The 18,716-nt window shown below is 45.8% G+C and overlaps 1 protein-coding gene and 1 non-coding gene across 9 annotated transcripts in view; both read right to left on the bottom strand.

The window, feature by feature from the left end:
- Hectd4 (HECT domain E3 ubiquitin protein ligase 4) overlaps window positions 1–18,716 on the bottom strand; it is a 191,178-nt gene that overhangs the window by 16,841 nt on the left and 155,621 nt on the right. For 7 of the 8 annotated variants that reach the window (XM_041649106.1, XM_041649103.1, XM_041649105.1 and 4 more), the window contains exons 60-66: window positions 16,892–17,071; window positions 11,238–12,544; window positions 10,384–10,591; window positions 6,954–7,177; window positions 6,709–6,860; window positions 2,718–2,824; window positions 1,958–2,081 (exon numbers count right to left, since the gene is read on the bottom strand). In XM_041649106.1, coding sequence (XP_041505040.1) covers window positions 1,958–2,081; window positions 2,718–2,824; window positions 6,709–6,860; window positions 6,954–7,177; window positions 10,384–10,591; window positions 11,238–12,544; window positions 16,892–17,071 — 2,302 coding nt within the window. The remainder of the gene's footprint in view (window positions 1–1,957; window positions 2,082–2,717; window positions 2,825–6,708; window positions 6,861–6,953; window positions 7,178–10,383; window positions 10,592–11,237; window positions 12,545–16,891; window positions 17,072–18,716) is intronic. The other variant, XM_041649102.1, reaches the window with a different exon arrangement.
- LOC121446643 lies at window positions 223–385 on the bottom strand. The gene has a single exon (XR_005974080.1). It is a non-coding gene; the product is annotated as a U1 spliceosomal RNA (small nuclear RNA).

Raw genomic sequence — 18,716 nt, forward strand, 5'->3', positions numbered from 1 at the left:
CTTGAAGTGTACTTTATTTACTGCAAGGCTATATTGTTGCAGTAACACTGGGTGCAACCTGCATGTCCATCCCTGGAAATTGCCGCCTAAACTGTGCTATACCTAGCAATGGAACTCTGGGCAATGTGGGAATGATTGCATGGAACCCCATAACCCCAACTGTGTGAAAAACTGAAAAACTAAACCTAATTAATGTCTTCAATAGTAAGCAGAGTCTCAAATCAGGGCAGAGTATAAACATAGTCCCCCAGGGCTACAAATGATGGGGCTGGGTTTCCCTCATTTGGCAAAATTATAGGGATCAGCATGTTCAGAGTGTAATGGGTAAGCTGCACCCTGGGAAAAGCACTCTGTGATCATGGGATCACCTCCGCCAAGTAAGTCTCTGAAGTCTGATTTCTCAGAATGTCTATATTGGACAGCCCCTCCTTTGTGGCTCAGCATATATCCACCTATGGACAAGGCTGAGGGACTGTGTGTGATTTAGAGTACTGGCCTCCTCAGTTCTGCAGGTTCCTTGTTTGCTCCATATTCACTTGTGGACAGGAATGAGCCCTGCTCATTCAGTCCATTGGATCTGAAGGCTTGGCCCATGCCTTGCTGTCTTCATGGGAAGGGGAACAATGGAGACCCAAGGAAATCTGAGGAAGACTTTAGAATAAGCAATGTTCTTATCAGGGACTAAATTGTGTGCCCCAATACAGTGTGACAGCACTTGGAGAGATAACTATGATAATTATAGAATTAAAGCTAAATAAAATTATGTAAGTGGGTGCTGTGGGACAATGGTCTTTTATCTTGCCACTTGTATTATTTTTAATAAAACACTAACTGGCCAGTAGCCAGGCAGGAAGTAGAGGTGGGGCAATGAGAACAGAATTCTGGAAAGAGGAAAGCTCAGTCTGCAGTCATCACCCAGACAGAGAGGAAGGAAGCAAGATGAGAATGCCTTGCTGATGAAAGTTACCAAGACATGTGGCTAACACAGACAAGAAAAATAGGCTAATATAAGATGTAAGAAAGTGTTAATAAAAAGCCTGAGCTAATAGGTCAATCAGTTTATGAATAACGCAGACCTCTGTGTGTTTCTTTGGGACTGAATGACTGTGGGACAGGGTGGGACAGAAACCTCAGCCAACAAGTGGGCCCCAACTCAACAGGGTTGATGTCACTTTAAGAAAAATGAGATTAGGGCTGGAGAGATGGCTCAGTGGTTACGAGCATTGCCTGCTCTTCCAAAGGTCCTGAGTTCAATTCCCAGCAACCACATGGTGGCTCACAACCATCTGTAAAGAGGTCTGGCGCCCTCTTCTGGCCTTCAGGCATACAGACAGAATATTGTATACATAATAAATAAATAAATAAATAAATAAATAGATAGATAGAAAAAAAGAAAAATGAGATTAAAGCCAGGCATAGTGGCCAATGCCTTTAATTCCAGCATTTAGGAGGCAGAGGCAGATGGATCTCTATGCCTTCAAGGTTAGTAGGGTCTATATAGGGAGCTCTAGGACAGCCAGGGCTACATAGTGAGACATTGTCTTGAAAAGAAAGAAATAAATAAAAAGAAACAAAGAGGGAGGGAAGGAAAAGAAAAGCAAGCAAGCAGAGATTAGGTCATACAAGGACAGAGAAAGGTTGAGTGAGATGAAATGAGCAGGGTACCATGTGCTGGTCACTGGAGGCCCCAGGTACCCTCCAGAACTGCATGGGGAAGTGTCTGCTATTTCAGCCATGTGTGTAATGGCACCAAGAAGTCAAGATTTGAAGGAAAAGAACAGTCTGTTTTCAAACATGTACGAAAAAGTCACTTGAAAATCACGTAAACTCAGGGAGTAGCTTTGAAGGCTAGAGCATCACAGACAGAGCAGACCCTCAGCAGGATGACAGCTGAGATATCCACCTGCCAAAACCAGTTCTATCCCAGACTCAACCTAGAGGAAGGCCCATTTCTCACCTCTCAAAATGAAGGTCATAACCACAGGATAAGATTGCCCTCCAGACACTGCGGATATCTTGCTTGGCTCTGTCAATGACGAATTTGTGAAAGCCTTCTAGGGTCAGGTACTTTTCCTCAGGAACTGATGGTACAGCACGTGCATGCCGTCAGAGGGGGAACAAGAATGTGCACAATCAGGGTGGAAAGCCTGCACACGGTGGCCCTTCACTGTCTGTCATTGCTCCTCTTGTCCATGGCCTCCTCTGCCTAGCTCCCCTCCTTTATTGTCCCCAGCCCTGTCACAAGTGCGATGCAGCATTCACATACTCCACCTCTCACCCAGGCTTTGCCATGGCTTACCGTCTTTCTTATTTCTCCAAGTCTCAGAAGCATAAGGCTAACAAAGCAGTTCGTACACAGTGAGCAGATTTCTCTGCTGATGTCTTAAGGCCCTCCCTCATTAGTTCACTGGTTCAGGCAAGTGCCTTCTAGAAACCCCAAGCAAATTTCCACACCTTTACTTTTCAGTTAAAACTATCTATTCTTCACCTTATATTTATTCCTTAAGCTGATGGCCACAAAGCTGGCAGTCAGGAATACATCCCACTGTCCGCATAAACATTGTCTCACCTCAACTACAACTTAAAAGAGCTTGGAGCATAAAGAGCTGGGCTATCCTAGTGGGTGGAGCCATCCAGGCAGGCCTTGGCCAACAGGCCTGTCCTGGAGTGGGCTGCTGTCCCCAGGATGAAAGCAGGTTCTCCAGCCACTAATGTACCTTCTTGCTTTTTGGTGGGTGATTTTTCTGGATCTTTTTCATCTGGTTTGCTTTTCTCAGGTGACTTTGCCTTCACGGTTGGCTTCTTCTCACTTAATGCAGTCCTGCTACAAACCAAAGCACTGCAGTTAGGGTGTGCATGTCTGCGCCACCTCCCAATATGAAACACAGAACTTCACACACCCCAACTATGGTACAGGGGTACCTAGGGCTGAGTTTAAGGCTTTGTTCTGAGCAGATTACAAAGACAAACCAATGCTTTAAGACACGAGAACTCCTGAAACTCTTTTCAGACATTTTCTATATATTTAGAGTGGCATTGCTCAATAAAGTAGCCAGTAGCAAGGATTAGCTACCTAAGGTTAAATTAGGCAAAACTGAGTAATTCACAAGCTCAGGTTCTCAGCTGCGCTCACATTTTCAGTGCTACCGAGAAACCACAGGGCAGCAGTACTGAGCAGCACAGGGACATCACTGAGTGCTGTCAGCACTGGGAATTCTGCAGGACAGGGCCATTTCCACATAGTGGATTAATGAAAGGGAATAGGGTATCTCTGGTCACTCACAGAATTCTAAATACACTTGCAGTGCAAGGGCTATCAGAACAGTGAGGATGGAGTCATAAACTAAGCTAGGCATGACAAGGAGTGACAGCGATTCCTGAGCTGATATAGGAGGATCACTAGTTTGAGCCTAGCTGGGGTTGTAAAGTAAGTACTGGTTTTTGTTTTTTGAGACAGAGTCTCACATAGTCTAAGTTGGAACATACTACATAGCCAAGGCTGACCTTGAATCCTTGATCCTGTCTCCACTCCCAAACATTCAACCTCTGCCCTCAGTGGTCTTGAGAGGGAGGCAGAGGCAGATAGATCTCTGAGTTTGAGGCCAGCCTGGTCTACAGAGTGAGTTCCAGGACAGTCAGAGATACACAGAAAAGTCCTGCCTCAAAAAAATAAAAATAAGGGTCACGGAGTCTACAATTGGTGATCCCAAAGAAGCTAAGTAAGAAGGTGAACCAAAGGAAAAACATATAGTTGTCCTCTTGGCTATGGGAAGTAGACAAAATTGCCGGGGAGAAAACTGGGATCTTGGGGGTGGGGTGGGATGGGGGTAAGGGGAGGTGGGGAGAGAAAAGGGAGAAGGGGAGGATGGGGGGAACTTGGGGAAAAAGGAGGATTGGGATAAAGGAAGGTTGGATAGGGGAGCACGGAAGCACAATTCTTAGTTAAGGGAGCCACCTTAGGGTTGGCAAGAGACTTAGGGTTGGCAAGAGTGGCTCCCAGGTGCCCAAGCCGAGGTCCCCAGTTAGTTCCTTGGGCAGCTGAGGATAGGGAACCTGAAATGACCCTATCCTATAGCAATACTGACGAATATCTTGCATATCATCATAGAACCTTCATCTGGTGATGGATGGAGATAGAGACAGAGACCCACACTGGAGCACTGGACTGAGCTTCCAAGGTCCCAATGAGGAGAAAGAGGGAGAACATGAGCAAAGAAGTCGGGACCACGAGGCGTGCACCCACCCACTGAGACAGTGGAGCTGATCTATTGGGAGCTCACCAAGGCTAGCTGGACTGTGACTGAAAAAGCATGGGATAAAACTGGACTCTCTGAACATGGCGAACAATGAGGGCTGATGAGAAGCCAAGGACAATGGCACGGGGTTTTGATCCTACGTAATGTGCTGGCTTTGTGGGAGCCTAGCCAGTTTGGATGTTCACCTTCCTAGATATGGACGGAGGGGGGAGGACCTAGGACTTACCACAGGGCAGGGAACCCTGACTGCTCTTTGGACTGGAGAGGGAGGGGGAGAGGAGTGGGGGGAGGAGGAGAAGGGTGGGAGGAGGGGGAGGAAAATGGGAGGCTGGGAGGAGGTGGAAACTTGTTTTTTTTTTCTCCTTTTCTCAATAAAAAAAAAAAGTTAAAAAAATAAAATAAAAAATAAAAAAAGAATGCCGGGCGGTGGTGGTGCACGCCTTTAATCCCAGCACTCGGGAGGCAGAGGCAGGCGGATCTCTGTGAGTTCGAGACCAGCCTGGTCTACAAGAGCTAGTTCCAGGACAAGCTCCAAAACCACAGAGAAACCCTGTCTTGAGAAAACCAAAAAAAAATAAAAAAAGAAAAAAATAAAAAAAAATAAAAAAATAAAAAAAGAAAGAAAAAATTACACTAAACATATATAAAGACTCAAATATGGAATATTATAGAACTACCAATAAGAAAGGAAGTAGGCTCAAAGGGAGAAGAATGGTTCAAGAGTTAGACGTGCTTATTGTTCTTGCAGGACCCAGATTTGGTTCCCGCCACTAACAAGGTAACTCATAACCATCTGTAGCTCCAATTCCCGGGTCCCCTTCAGGTACCTGCAAGCATGTGGTGTACATAAGTTCATCCAGGTGCACACACCTACACATTAGTAACAAATTTTTATAGAACATTTTTTTTAAATGTTGTTGTTCCATCTTTTTTTTTAAGATTTTTTTTTAATTTATTATGTATCCAATATAGTGTGCTGCCTCCATGTATGACTGCATGCCAGAAGAGGGCACCAGATATCATTGTAGATGGTTGTTAGTCACCATGTGGTTGCTGGGAATTGAACTCAGGACCTCTGGAAGAACAGTCAGTGTCCTTAACCTCCGAGCCATCTCTCCAGCCCCCTTGTAGAACATTTTTTAAAAGATAGGAAAGTTGCTAGGTGGTCATGGTGCACAACTTTAAGCCCAGCACTTGGGAGGCAGAAGCTGGTGAATCTCTGTGAGTTTGAGGCCAGCCTGGTCTCCAGAGCAAGTTCCAGGACAGCAAAGGTTATGCAGAAAGACCCTGTCTCAAAAAACCAACATCAAACCAAACCACCCAAACAAAAAGATGGGGAGGTTATTTTTGTGCTGAGCCAAGACTAGTATTAAAACAGAAATATCAGGGGACTCACACTGTGCAGAGTACCCACATTTCCATATGAATATATTCACTAGCATGCCACAGACAGCTCTAGAAGGCTTCTAACATAATACATCAGTCTCAGAGAAGGGAACCCTGAAGTAAGTTGTTGTTCATTTATTCATTTATTTATGTAGTGCTGGCAACTGAACCCAGAGCCTAAGGCATACTAAGCAACTGCTCTACCACTAAGCTATATCCCTAGCCCTATTTATTTACTTATTTATTTGAAATGACAGGATTTCAATATATAGCCTTAGCTATCCTGGGGCTTGGTATGTGTAACAGGCTAGCCTCAGACTCACAGAGGTGGATTAAAGGTGTGTTCTCAGTCTTTTGGCTTTTTGTTTTGAGACAGGCAATTTAGGAACTCACTCTCTGGCCAAATAGGCCTTGAGTCTGTGGTCTTTTTGCCACAGCCTCTTCTGAATTTTATGTCAGTTAAGAAAATGATACATACTGCAGGGCGGTGGTGATACACGCCTTTAATCCCAGCAGGAAGACAGAGGCAAGTGGATCTTTGTGAGTTTGAGGTCAGCCTGGTCTACAGAGCAAGTTCCAGGATAGCTAGGGCTGTTACACAGAGAAACCTTGTCTCGAAAAACCAAAAACAAAACAAAACAAAAAAAAAAAACAAAAAAAAAAGAAAATGATACATGTATATAAATAAAAGGCCCTGGGTCCTGCACACATTGAATGGACACTCTGCTGCTGAGGTATGTACCCGGTCCCAGTCAGTCTTTCCCTACAAGCTTTTAGGAGGTCTCTAAAATGACTGCTTTATGTGTATGGATAAAGTCTGACTTATTTCAAAGTATACGCGTGTGATGTTTTCTCAAGGCACACTGTCTGCCTGACAGTTCACATGGCCCAGGAGGTGAGATAAAATGTTAACTTGCAGTAGATGAAGCTAAGGACTGACTGGACCTCAGCAGCAGAGCAGAAGATAGATGGCATGCCTGGCTGCTCCAGGGTGCCACAGTCTCTCAGATGCCTGCTGGAAGGCCACACCATAGCCACCCTCCTCCCAAGCTCCTTGGGTGTGCACCTGAGATTGCTGAGCACGGCTTTGTCCTTGGCAGGTGGCTTGGTGACAGGCCGCTTGGTGCTCACCACCTTCACAGGGTGCTGCTCCTTCCCGGCTTTGCTGTACTTGCTCTTATCCAGCTTGGGTTTGGGCACGCCATATTTCCTCAGGATCTGCAGAGCACACAAGTAGTGAGGGGGATTCTCAGGCCAGCTCAGAAGAGGAACCCAGGCTCAGCACAGAGACTATGTGGAAAGAGTGGCTACCTGTGTGAGCTGGTCCTCCAGCACCTTCTTTGGAGGCCGGACGTTGGTGAAGAAGAGGTGCAGGAGGTTGCCTGGACTCTGGGAGTTGATCTGTTCTTTGCTAAGATAGATGTCAGAGACCCTAATTGGTTTCGCTGGTGTTAGGCTCAGTGTCTGCTCAGAGTGGGCACAGCTTTTAAATATTTCTGTCAGGACCTCTCTGGCCCCAGGCACCAATTTCTCACCTGTTACAAAATAAAAGGTCAAATAATTTTCATAAACATACTATGCCAGGATACACCCTAGAAAAGCATCTTTCCTAGAAACTGTGGGTTTTGTTTTCAGAGACAAGGTCTCATGTAGGAGAGGCTAGTTTTCAATTTCTGGTTTTTTTTTTTTTTTTGTTGTTGTTGTTGTTGTTTTGAGACAGGGTTTCTCTGTAGCTTTGGAGCCTGTCCTGGAACTAGCTCTTGTAGTCCAGGCTGGTCTCGAACTCACGGAGATCCACCTGTCTCTGCCTCCTGAGTGCTGGGATTAAAGGCCTGTGTCATCACTGCCCAGCAATTTCTGATTCTTTTGCCTGGCTAGCAACCACACATTTAAAATGTGTGTGCATCACGGAGGTGTGTGTACCACATCATATGTGTTGAGAACAACACTGTAGAGTAAGTCTCCTCTCTTCAACATTATATGGGCTTCAGGTTGGACTTGGGTAGCGAGGTTTTTACAGCAAATTCCTTCACTCACTGAGTCATCTCTGCCCACAATCACACATTTTTTTTTTGTAGGTAGATAATAGACTAAATTAGGGGAAGTAGTTACTTGAGTCCGCATCCTTAATTACATACCCAGACTTCCTTGCAGTGAGGCATAACCCTCTGAGCATGTCTTCTGGGTCAGGTTGCTGTGCTCTCTACAGTTGCCAGGAAACGATAAGCTTCCTTGCTCGCGCTGGACTCTTAAATCAGTTGCTGTGCTCTCAGGCCTACTTGTCCCACTGCTTAGCTAATTTTTATTATTATTTTTCTTATTTTTTAAAGGTGTGCATCACCATTTGGCCTGACTCTATTTTTAGATCTATTTTTATTTTATGTGCATGATTGTTTTGCCCTCATTTAAGTATGTGCACCACATGGATGCCTGGTGTCAGAGGTGTAAGAAAAGAGCATGAGATCCCCTGGAACTGGAGTTATGGACGGTTGTCAATTTCCAGGTAAGCACTGGGAACCAAATCCAGATCCTTTGCAAGAGTAACAGGTGTTCTTAATTACCGAGCCATCTCTCTAGTTGCAGCTCATCTTAATTTAAACAGCACAAATGTACTAGACAATCCAAATTAGTAAAATAACACATAGGCAGTTAGGGCTTGCAGTATGACAGAGCAAGGAAATTAATCTTTGTGCTGTGAGAGAGCATGTGAAACTGGCAGGGTGTACAGGGAGAGAAGCAGGGTCTCTGAGGCTGTGCATGGTGCCACACACCTGTAATCTCACCACTTGTGAGGGTGAAGCAGGAAGACCAGGAATTCAAAATCAGTGTTGGCTACATGGTGAGTCTGAAGCCAGTCTGGATTACGTGAGATCATTGTGTGTGTTGGGGGGGTGGGGGATATGGCAAAATGAGGCCCTAGTCTGCATTAACAAAGCCTTGAGCACTGTCAACAGAAGGATTGACTGCAATAAAATCAGAAGCTAAGAGTGCATCTGGATTCAAAGTGGGAGAGACAAGGAAGCACTAACAGCAAGAAGTCCTTGAGCATCCTGTAAATAAATCCTCCACTGTTCATCTTCTAAGGGGACAGCCAAGGTGAGGGGTGAAATACAGCCTCATCTAGGATAGGCTCCAAAGCTACAGTGAAACCCTGTCTAGAAAAACCAAAAAAAAAAAAGAAAGAAAAATGAAAAAGGAAAAAAAAAAAAGAAATACAGCCTCAAAGAAACAGTACAGGACTTTGGGAGCACCAGGCAGCTGCTCAGGCACAAAATTTAAGGTACCTCCCCTCAAACAAAATACTACCAGATCAACAGTGCTGCTTTAAATTTGCTGGGGCCTGGATGAAGAATCACTAGCATCTTATTCATTTATTATTTATTTCTGAGTGTGTACTTGCACCGACACAAGTGTGTAAGCCAAAAGACAACTATTTGTGTATGTTGGTTCTCTCCGTATACTGTGTAGGTATTGGGGGATCAAATAGATCATCAGTTCCGATGGCAGGCATACTTATCTGCTGAGTCACCTTGGTAGCCATCCTCTCTGCCTGTTTCTGAGATAGAGTATTATAGGCTGGAATTGAACTCTTGAAATCAGACAATCCTTCTGCCCTAGCCTCCCAAACACTGGAACTGCAAGATGCTGTACTATTTCTTCCTGGTCAGATTTTTTCATTTTTAAAAGATTTTACTAATTTTATGTATGAATGTTTTACCTGTATGTATGCATGGGTGCCACATGTGTACCTGGTGCCCACAGAGATCAAAAGAGGGCATCAGGCCCTCTGGAACGGGAGTTACAGACTGCTGTGAGCCTCCATGTGGGTGCTGGAACCTGAACTCAGGTCCTTTAGAAGAACAGCAATACTCTCAAGCACTGACCGAGCTAATGCTCCAACCCCTAGCTTATTGGGTTTTAATGTTTTTATTTTTTGAGACCTGGTTTCTCCATTTAAGTCCTAGCTCTTCTGGGAACTAGCTCTGTAAACCAGGCTGGCCTTGAACTCACAGAGATCCACCTGCCTCTGCCTCCAGGAGTGCTAGGATTAAAGGCGCGTGCTGCCACTACCTGGCCGTAGCTCCTGGCTAGATGTAAAAGTGAGACATGAACCCTGTAAACACAAGTAGTCCTGTCTGTGGCTACATAGGACAGTGCACCACAATACACTGTGACAAGGAAGGTCACAGTGGGGCTTAGAGTAGGAGAGTCCTTCTCAGGGTCTCTAGCTGGAACATGGGTTGTGGCTCCCCGCCAACCATCTTCACAAAGCCCATAGCACCAGGCTGAATTCTAGTGCTTATTACAGAGCTGCATAGACTTGGCCACAATCAGCCAGCAGACAATTCAAAAATTTCTGTACACTTAAAACTGTTCACCAAAGGAGTAAATAAAATTGAAATTAAATAAGAATATAACTCAAACCTATATTCTTAGTACTGGAAGGACAGAGGCACATTGGGAATTCAAGGACAACCTGGGTTAAATGAGACTCTTATTTCAAAACCTAAAATCTGGGCCTGTGAGACAGCTCAGTGGTTAAGGGTGCTTGCCTCTAGGGTTGATGAGCCGAGTTTGATCCCTGGGTCCCACATGGTGGAAGGAGAAGAAGGACCACCACAGTTTTCCTCTGACCTCTACATGGGTACCATAATGGGTATGCACACTCACACACAAATAAATACACAGGATTAAAAAAATAAAAACTACAAACACTAAGCACATACACCCTGCAGCCCACCTTTAATGGACTTGTCATTGAAGTAGTCTTCTAGTCCCGGGCTCCCCTGAGTGTCAAACAGACTCTGGTTCACCACAGACACTGTCAGAATCTCCTCTGTGGACATCTCCATCAACTCATCCTCACCGTCGAGACTTGACAAGCCAATCAAATCATTATTGTTAAATAAACTTGCTCGGATTTTCTCAATTTTGGCTCGGGACCTTATCTGTATGAACAAAGAGAAAGGTTGGGCTCTGAATGGATCTGCCCTGACAGAGCATGGGCACTGCTGGTCTGCCTTCTTGAGACTCTCCCTCCCAATGCCAACATGGCCATTACAGAACAGCTCACCTGGGAAGTTCTGGAGCCTAAAGACTGGCCAGTCCCCAGGAAGGCAGCCCGGTTGGGAGGGCAACTGATAGAAGTTCTTGCCCTTGGGCTTTATGTAGCCAAAGGAGAGGGCACTTACTCTTATGTGGTTCTGGGTCATGCGCCTGGTTCAGGGCTTTGTGCACACTAAGCAAATGCTGCACCCCACTGCTGGATTTTACCTTTGAGTCTAACTCTTGCAAAAGTGCAGGAAGTCACAGTGTACATGATTCTCACACTGCCAACACAGTGCCTCTCAAAATACTGCCATGGTCCTCCAGTGTACCTGCCAGAGACTCTCACATCAATGAACTGCCTATGCCTTATAACACCAGTCTGGATGTCCCTCTTAATAGTTGACCTCAAGAAAAGCAGTTGCTGAGAGGTGCCCAGGAGCTCCCCAGAACCCCATGTTGCCTACTAGCTAACTCCTTGGAAGTAGCTTGGAGAAGCCATGTTGACCAGGTCAAGGTTGAGTGACTTTCAAGGCTGAGAGCTATTACCTCCACCACTGCAAAGCCTTTGATAGGGCGCGCTGTGAGGGGCTGGGTATCCAGGGAAGTGACAGTGTACATGGAGCCCACGTCTGACACAGATGCTGTCTCTGCATTGTCCATAGGTTCCCCTAGGCTACCCAGGCTACCCAGGCTGCCAGTGCTGCACAAGGAAATGTCCAGGCTCTCCTGGCTGGACACCACGTGGGGTTCCAACAGGACAGGAGGAACAGGCAGCTCCAGGCCTGAGGGAAGTTGGTCCACTGAGAGGTCACTAGCAGTCTGTGAAACACCCTGGGAGCTACAGACTGAGGCCTGGCTGGTAGAAGCTGAGGCGCTGATGCTCATGGCAGGGGCTAGACTGCTGGATGTGCTCCCCTCCAAGCTGTCCACACTGGGGAACCCCAGCAACTTCTCAGACTCAACCTTGCTGTCACCACCCTCGGCCTTGTCTTTTGGCTTCTTGGGGTCTTCCTCCTGCAGTGGGATGTAGATCTCATCTTTGAAGACACCGCCATGGGCATTGCAGGCCTTGCGGATAGCACCTCTGACAACAGCTTCATCCAGGTGTGTAGGAATGCCTGAGATTACTAGCAGGCGACTGTGGGCAGTGGGGCCCACCAGGGCCTGGCAGGCATCGGCAATGGCATCACTCGTCACACCCAGGCCTTGTGGATCCTTTCTGGTAAGGTGCCGGAGGATGATGAGCAAGGTGAGGGCACGGTGGAACCACAGCATGTCCTCAGGTTTGCTCCCCGCAATGCTGAGCATGGTGGAATCTGCATCTGTGGCACGGGAGGACTGGCGCTTGCTGGAGGATGAGGCCTTCTCCCGCTTCATCTTGACTTTCTTCCTCTTGGACAGGAGACTAGGGCTCTGTGGGGTCTGTCCCGGGGAGGAGGAGGAGGATGAGGATGAGTCGCTGAGGTTTGGGGTGGTCGTTGAGGTCACGCCACTAGCTGTGACACTGATATTGGTAGGCAGGGTTACTTCAGCAACTGCCAGGCAGCCTTCCATGAGAGCATGGAAGTAGGTGGAAAACCTGCCCTGATCACCCACAGCTACTGCTCCAGAGCCACCACAAGCACTGCCTGAGACCCAGCTCTGGGTCTCCTCGTCGTACAGTTTATGCAGCTCTGACTGTAAGGCCATCAGCATGGCCAGGCAGGGGTTGAGTTGGAGGGCAATAGAGGAGGACAGGCCAGCGGGGTGTTTCCGTTGCTCCAGGGTGTGTACTGTACGCAAGAGCTCAGCCAAGAGGTGGAAGACCAACTCCTTCACACAGGCTGCCATGTCTGTGGTCCACAGAAAGTTTCCTGAGACAAAGAGAAAACAAAGTAACCATGTCACTGCTCATCATTTCCCAGAACAGCTCTGAGCACTGTGGTGGAGCTTAGACATGGAGAGACCAGTATAGTCTGGCCGGCTGGCTGTGGCCATTAGCCTACGATTTTGACGGCATGCCACCTTCTTCTGGATCTTAGGCCAGACATCTCTGCCTAGGACTAGTCAGAAGCCATTAGAATGCTTTCCAATAGAGAGGATGCCTGCCACTGGGGATGAATAACTCAGTCTACTCAAAAACACACACTGAATGATGATTTAAAGTTGCCCCAATTTAGTCAACAAGAAAGCCTTACTCTGGTTTAGGGTATAGCTCAGGGGCAGAGCATTTGCCCAGCATACTCAAGGCCCTAGATTTTACCCCAGTACTGCCAAGGGCAGGAAAGGGAAGAAGAAAGGAATGAAGAGAGAGGACCGAGGTAGGGGAGGGGAGGAAGAAAAAGATAGAAGAAGGGAAGTAGGGGGAAGGAAGAGGAGGGAAGAGAAAAAGGAAGAAGGAAGGACTCTGAGATAATCTTTTTAAAGATTGTTTTTTATTTTTTAAAAATAGGATTTATTGAATTTTAATTTATATGTATATGTACCCCTGTATAAGTTTATAAGGTTCAGAAGGTGTAGGTCTGGAACTGGAGTTACATATGGGTGTGAGCCATTTGATGTGGATGCTGGGAACTGAACCCAGGTCCTCTGAAAGAGCAGTGATTGCTCTTAACAACTGACCATCTCTCCAGCTCAGTTTTTATTTTTATGTATTTAAATGTGTTGTGTCTGTGTGTCCACCTACCAAGTGTGTGCAGGTATCCATGAAGACCAGAAGACGATTTCAGATCCCTTGGAGCTGGAGTTACAGGCAGCTGTAAACTACTACACATGGATGCTGAGAACTGAATCCAGGTCCTCTGGGAGAGCAGCAACTGCTCTTAACTGCTCAGCCATCCTTCCACCCTCATGGATCTGTTTTTAACATAGTAGCCTTTGATAGACTACAACATGTACCTTCACAACAGCCTTTATTTTCCTTGTGTTTCTCTTATACTTACATTTTACAGTTATGACAAGGTATGCTAACTTTCCATGTACAGCAAGGGTGCAAAAAACTCCTTGAAAATTAAGTTTAAGCTGGGCAGTGGTGGCACACATCTTTAATCTCAGCACTTGGGAGGCAGAGGCAGGCGGATCTCTGTGAGTTCGAGGCCAGCCTGGTCTACAGTGCGAGCTCTAGGACAGGCTCCAAAGCTACAGAGAAACCTTGTCTTAAAAAAAAAACAAACAAAAGAAGAAAAGAAAATTAAGTTTAGAAGAAGAAAGTGGCTGGGGAGGCAGCTCAGCTAGTAAATGCATGCTGTATAAGCATGAAGCCCTGAGTATGATTCTCACATCCACATATAAGCTGGGTACAGTATAACTCCACTTCTGGGATGGCAGACAGGTGACTCCCAGGAGCTTGTTGGCCAGCCAGCCTAGCAAAACCAGTGAGTCTCAGATTCAGTAAAAATAGAGTGGAGAAGAACTGAGGAAGACACCTAACAGTGACCTCGGGTATCCATACACATGCACACACACACGTACTCGCACATACATGCACACAAGGAAGGGAATCAAGTATGGGTGCACACACCTATAATTCCAGCATTCAGAAGGTAGAGGCAGAAAGAGCAGAAAATCAAAGTCATCCTCGGCTATACAGTAAGTTCAAGAGCAGGCTGGCTAAACCGAGACTCAATCTTCCAAAAAAAAAAAAAAATCAAATAACAAACAAGAAACCACCAAGCAACAAGAAAACAAAACAAAATCCAATGGACCAAACAAACAAATCAGGAAGGAGCTGAATTGAATAAAAGTATTACATTCTCCAAGCACACATGTCTAAAATAAGACATACATGGTACTCCACACATGTAATCTCAGCACAAGAAGTGGAGGCAGGAGAATCAGAAATTTGAAATCATCCTTGCCTATATAGTGAGTTCCAGGCTAGCCTGGGTTACATAAGATCTTGAATTAAAGAAAATCCTACTTGATGGGTGTGATAGTTTGAATGTAATTGCCCTCATAAGCTCATAGAGAGTGGCACTATTAGCACATGTGGCATTGTTAGAAGAAGTATGTCTCAGTTCACTTCCTGATGCCTGAGGATCAAGATATAGAACTTTCAGCTCCTTCTCCAGCACCATGTCTGCATGCACACCACCATGTCCCACCATGGTGATAATGGACTAAACCTCTGAAACAATAGCCATCTCATTAAATGGTTTCCTTTGTAAGAGTTGTAGTAGTCACGGTGTCTCTTCACAGCAATAGAAACCCTGGCTAAGACAATAAGAAAAAGGATTTGTGGGAAAGGGAAGGAATAAGAGATGATATGGGGAACTGAGTGCATGGTTTAAGAAATGTATATAGTGTATGAAACTGAATGATTAAAGAAAAGAAATCCAACAAAATGATGTCCTGATATCTCCTCACATCAGATGCACACCTGGGTTATGCAGTGTTAGGGATTGAACTCAGGGCTTTGGACATGCTAGGCAGGTGCTTTTCTAGCTGTGCCATAGCCCCAGCTCCCAAATGCTTCTATTCATGTTGGCTGAGACAAGATGGATGTCATGAAAACTCAGGTATTTGAGCAACTGAGGACGGTGAACATTTTGATCCAGTCCCAAGGAGGCAGTTGAGTCCAGAGCTGCAAGGGAGCAGGCTGCAGCTGCTTCCATCCAGATGGGGTTTGCACTGGGTAGAGCACTTCCTGGGGCTCCTAAGTCTTCTGCTTAGGTGCAACACCTTCCAGAAAAGGCATTTAGCTTCCTGCTCTCTCAGGAGGAGGCTGCTTGGAAGTTCTTAGTGAAAATAAGTTCATAGGTTCTTATGGAGCCTTCCAAGGCCAAGGTTAAAGTTCCCCTGTCCCTAGCCTCAAGGCTTATGTTACCCACACCAAGTCTTTTCTTTACCATAGGACACTTATGTAAGAGGACAGACATCCTCAAACAGAATTCTTCACCAAATCCAAATAAGGCAGCACACATATCTGTTCCTGCACCACCCAGAGTGTCTTAAATGTCCTACAAGTTTGACCGAGTTGCCAATATTTAAAAATTGGGAGGATCACAAAAAATTTACTTTTCTATCTTTTATTGAAATGAAAATAAAAATTCTGGGGCTAGAAAGATGGCTTAGTGGTTAAGAGCAATGACTGCTCTTCCAGAGGACCCGGGTTCAATTCCCAGCACCCACATGGCAGCTCACAAATGTCTGAAAATGCAGTTCCACGAGATCTGACACCTTCACACCAATGCACATAAAATAAAGTTAAATAAATTTAAAAAATGTACCAAAAAAAAAGAAGAAAATAAAAATTCTGGCTCAGCATGTTGTCGTATGCCTTTAATCATAGTATGAACCATCTGGTTTCCACAGGGAGTTCCATGCGAGCCAGGGCTACAAAGTGAACCACTGTCTACTTAAAAGAAGGAAGAAAGGGGGGGGGGAGAAAGAAACAAAACAAAGCAACAAAACCACACACCTCTAGCCAGATGTCATCTGACAGTGAACAGTCAGGATGTGGTCACTGCCAGGTGGACATATGTCAACACTCCTTTTCCTCTGGCTATTTGTGCCAGTGACATAGATAGGCCCCGAGGCATCTGGGATTGCTACCTTGTTTGTTTTATTTTTTCATCAGGGTTTATTTCTCTAAGTCCATCATTCAGAGTCCACCATTAACAAGTCATTGGATTGGCTTTAGCACACACTCATCTGTGCCTCTAGCCATCTAGCCCCTATGTCCGGATTAATATGAAGACTTACTTCTAAACTGTGAGCAGACACATCGTGAATTAAAATTCAGTATTTACTTCAAATATTTTAGAGGTAAGTTTCTTGTAGTTAAAAAATCTGACACCTCAGCTGACCATTTTGTGAGTGTTATATGCTTTAAGTCTGTTAGTAGCTCTATGGCTGTAGCGTTCCATACATCAGTTATAAAAAACAGCATATGAGGCAAACATTTACATTGTGTTGTTGTTTATAGACAAGGTCTCACAGTTTAGTCCTAGCTGGCATAAAACTCACTCTATAGACCAGGTTGGCCTCAAACTCACAGAGATCAGACTACTTCTGCCTCCATTAATGGCAAACATTTAACATTTTAAAGCATGACAATGCTGTTCTTCACTTCATAGGCAGCTGCTACCAGATGGTACAGTGGTGATACCCTGCAGACCACTGACTAGAGTCAGGACTCCCAAGCCTATTTTCAGAGGAAGTGCTCTGACATGTTGCAGCTGCCTGGGCTACCAAACTCCACCTACCCGACACTTGCTTACCCAGCAGTTCCACCACGTGAAGGAGGACTGCAGTAGGAATGGCATCAGGCTCGTCCTCTGACTTCCCTTCACTGTCCTCTGATTTCCAGGACAGCAGCTGCTCTGCAAAGGCCATAGCCAGGGGAAACTCCAGGGGCAGAGAGTGCAAGACCAGCACAGCTCCAGGAGGTGGGGACACTCCTAAGAGAAGGGCCCAGAAAAAACATGTGTGACTGGCAGCATCTGACCCAGATACATTTGAGAAAGCACCTGCTGCCCAGTGTCTCCAAACAGTTATCCATAGGCATGGCAATCAGAAGCCAGCTGCACCATACCTGCTGGTGTGGCAATGGGATAAAGCAACATCTAGGGAGGTGTTACTGGGCAGGCCAGGCATAGTGGCATAGTGGCTCACATTTGTCACCCTACAACTTGCAAGGCTAAGGCAGGAATATTTTGAGTTTGAAGCCAGTCTGGCTACATAGCAAAACAATTAAAGATAAACTAAGTGAAGAAAGAAGAAGATACCAAGTGCCTCAAGTCCAGAGTTAGACATGGGCGTAAGGCCTATGCTAAAAGGGGCTTTCCTGAAGCCTGCCCAGCTTGAAGACACAGCCCTTTTGCACGGTCACAACTCACTAAGACCTTAAACCTACATAAGACGGCCTTAAGTCCCAAGTACACTCAGGACCCAGGCAGGGGAACTGGGAGGTTTCTGTGCTCTTTGTAGTAATGGCAATTGTGCTCAGGGCTCTGCACAGACTTCCACCTCCAACTTTGACCATCATTACCTGCTTTCACTGCCACAGCCCAAGTCTGACCAAAGTGACCTCCTGTGAGAAGCAAAGTGTCAAACTTCCTACCCTGTACTGCAACCCATCCCCTCTGTGAACACCAGGGATGGAAAGTGAGTCTCGGGGGCCTTTAGGCTTTTCCCTCACCTGTACCTTGAGGTAGATGTCTGTATGCCAAAAATGTGAATGACAGAAAACCTCTGTTTTAGGTTGTTATGCTGGAAGTGCACCACAGGGCCTGGCACATGGTAAACCCTTGCAATGAACTACATTCCTAGCAAGGTCCTGTGGGGTTTTTTGTTTGTTTGTTTGGTTGGTTGGTTTGTTTTTTAGAAGACATGGTTTCTCTCTGTAGACCAGGCTGGCCTTGAACTCACAGAGATTCACCTGCTTCTGCCTCCCAAGTGCTGTGATTAAAGGCATGCACCACCACTGCCAAGCTGAGATTCTGATTTTAATGTAAAGCTTAAATAATGAAGACAAAAGACTATGGGAAAAAAGATTAAGAAAAGAGTGTAGGTTGCTGGGCAGTGTAGGGAACACCTTTAATCCCAGCACTAGGGAGGCAGAAGCAGGTGAATCTCTGAGAAGTTCAGCTAGAGCAAATGACTGTCTTGGGCAGATACAGGCTGCTCTTTTCTGGTTAAATAGGTTGAGCAAGAGTGGAAATCTGGAATGAAGATTTCTTTTCTTTCAGTTGGCTTTGTCAAGGACAGGCATTGACAGCTTCATCAAGACCCTAATCCCTGAGGCTTACTAGGGATGCCAGAGATAAGCACAGCAGATGCTCACAGGTCACTTCAGAACCAGAGCATTGTCATAACAAAAACTCCAGGAACATTTGGCAACTAGGATTGCTACAGCCAGTGATACTTGCAAGAATGTGACTGCCATTCTTTGCAGATGGCTCCCTGTAGCTTGAGGAGGAAGGCAGCAATCCCTCTGTGCCTGGGTGACCTCTAACTGGTGTTAATCTACTGTCTCTCAAACACTGCTCTGAGCAGTCTTTCTTCACTCCTAGCAATGGGACTGGGAGCTCCCAAAAGAAGGCC

This window comes from Microtus oregoni, unplaced genomic scaffold, assembly GCF_018167655.1.
Source record: "Microtus oregoni isolate MIOR12 unplaced genomic scaffold, Mior012 000003F_ref0000135, whole genome shotgun sequence".
NCBI classification, from domain to species: Eukaryota; Metazoa; Chordata; class Mammalia; order Rodentia; family Cricetidae; genus Microtus; species Microtus oregoni.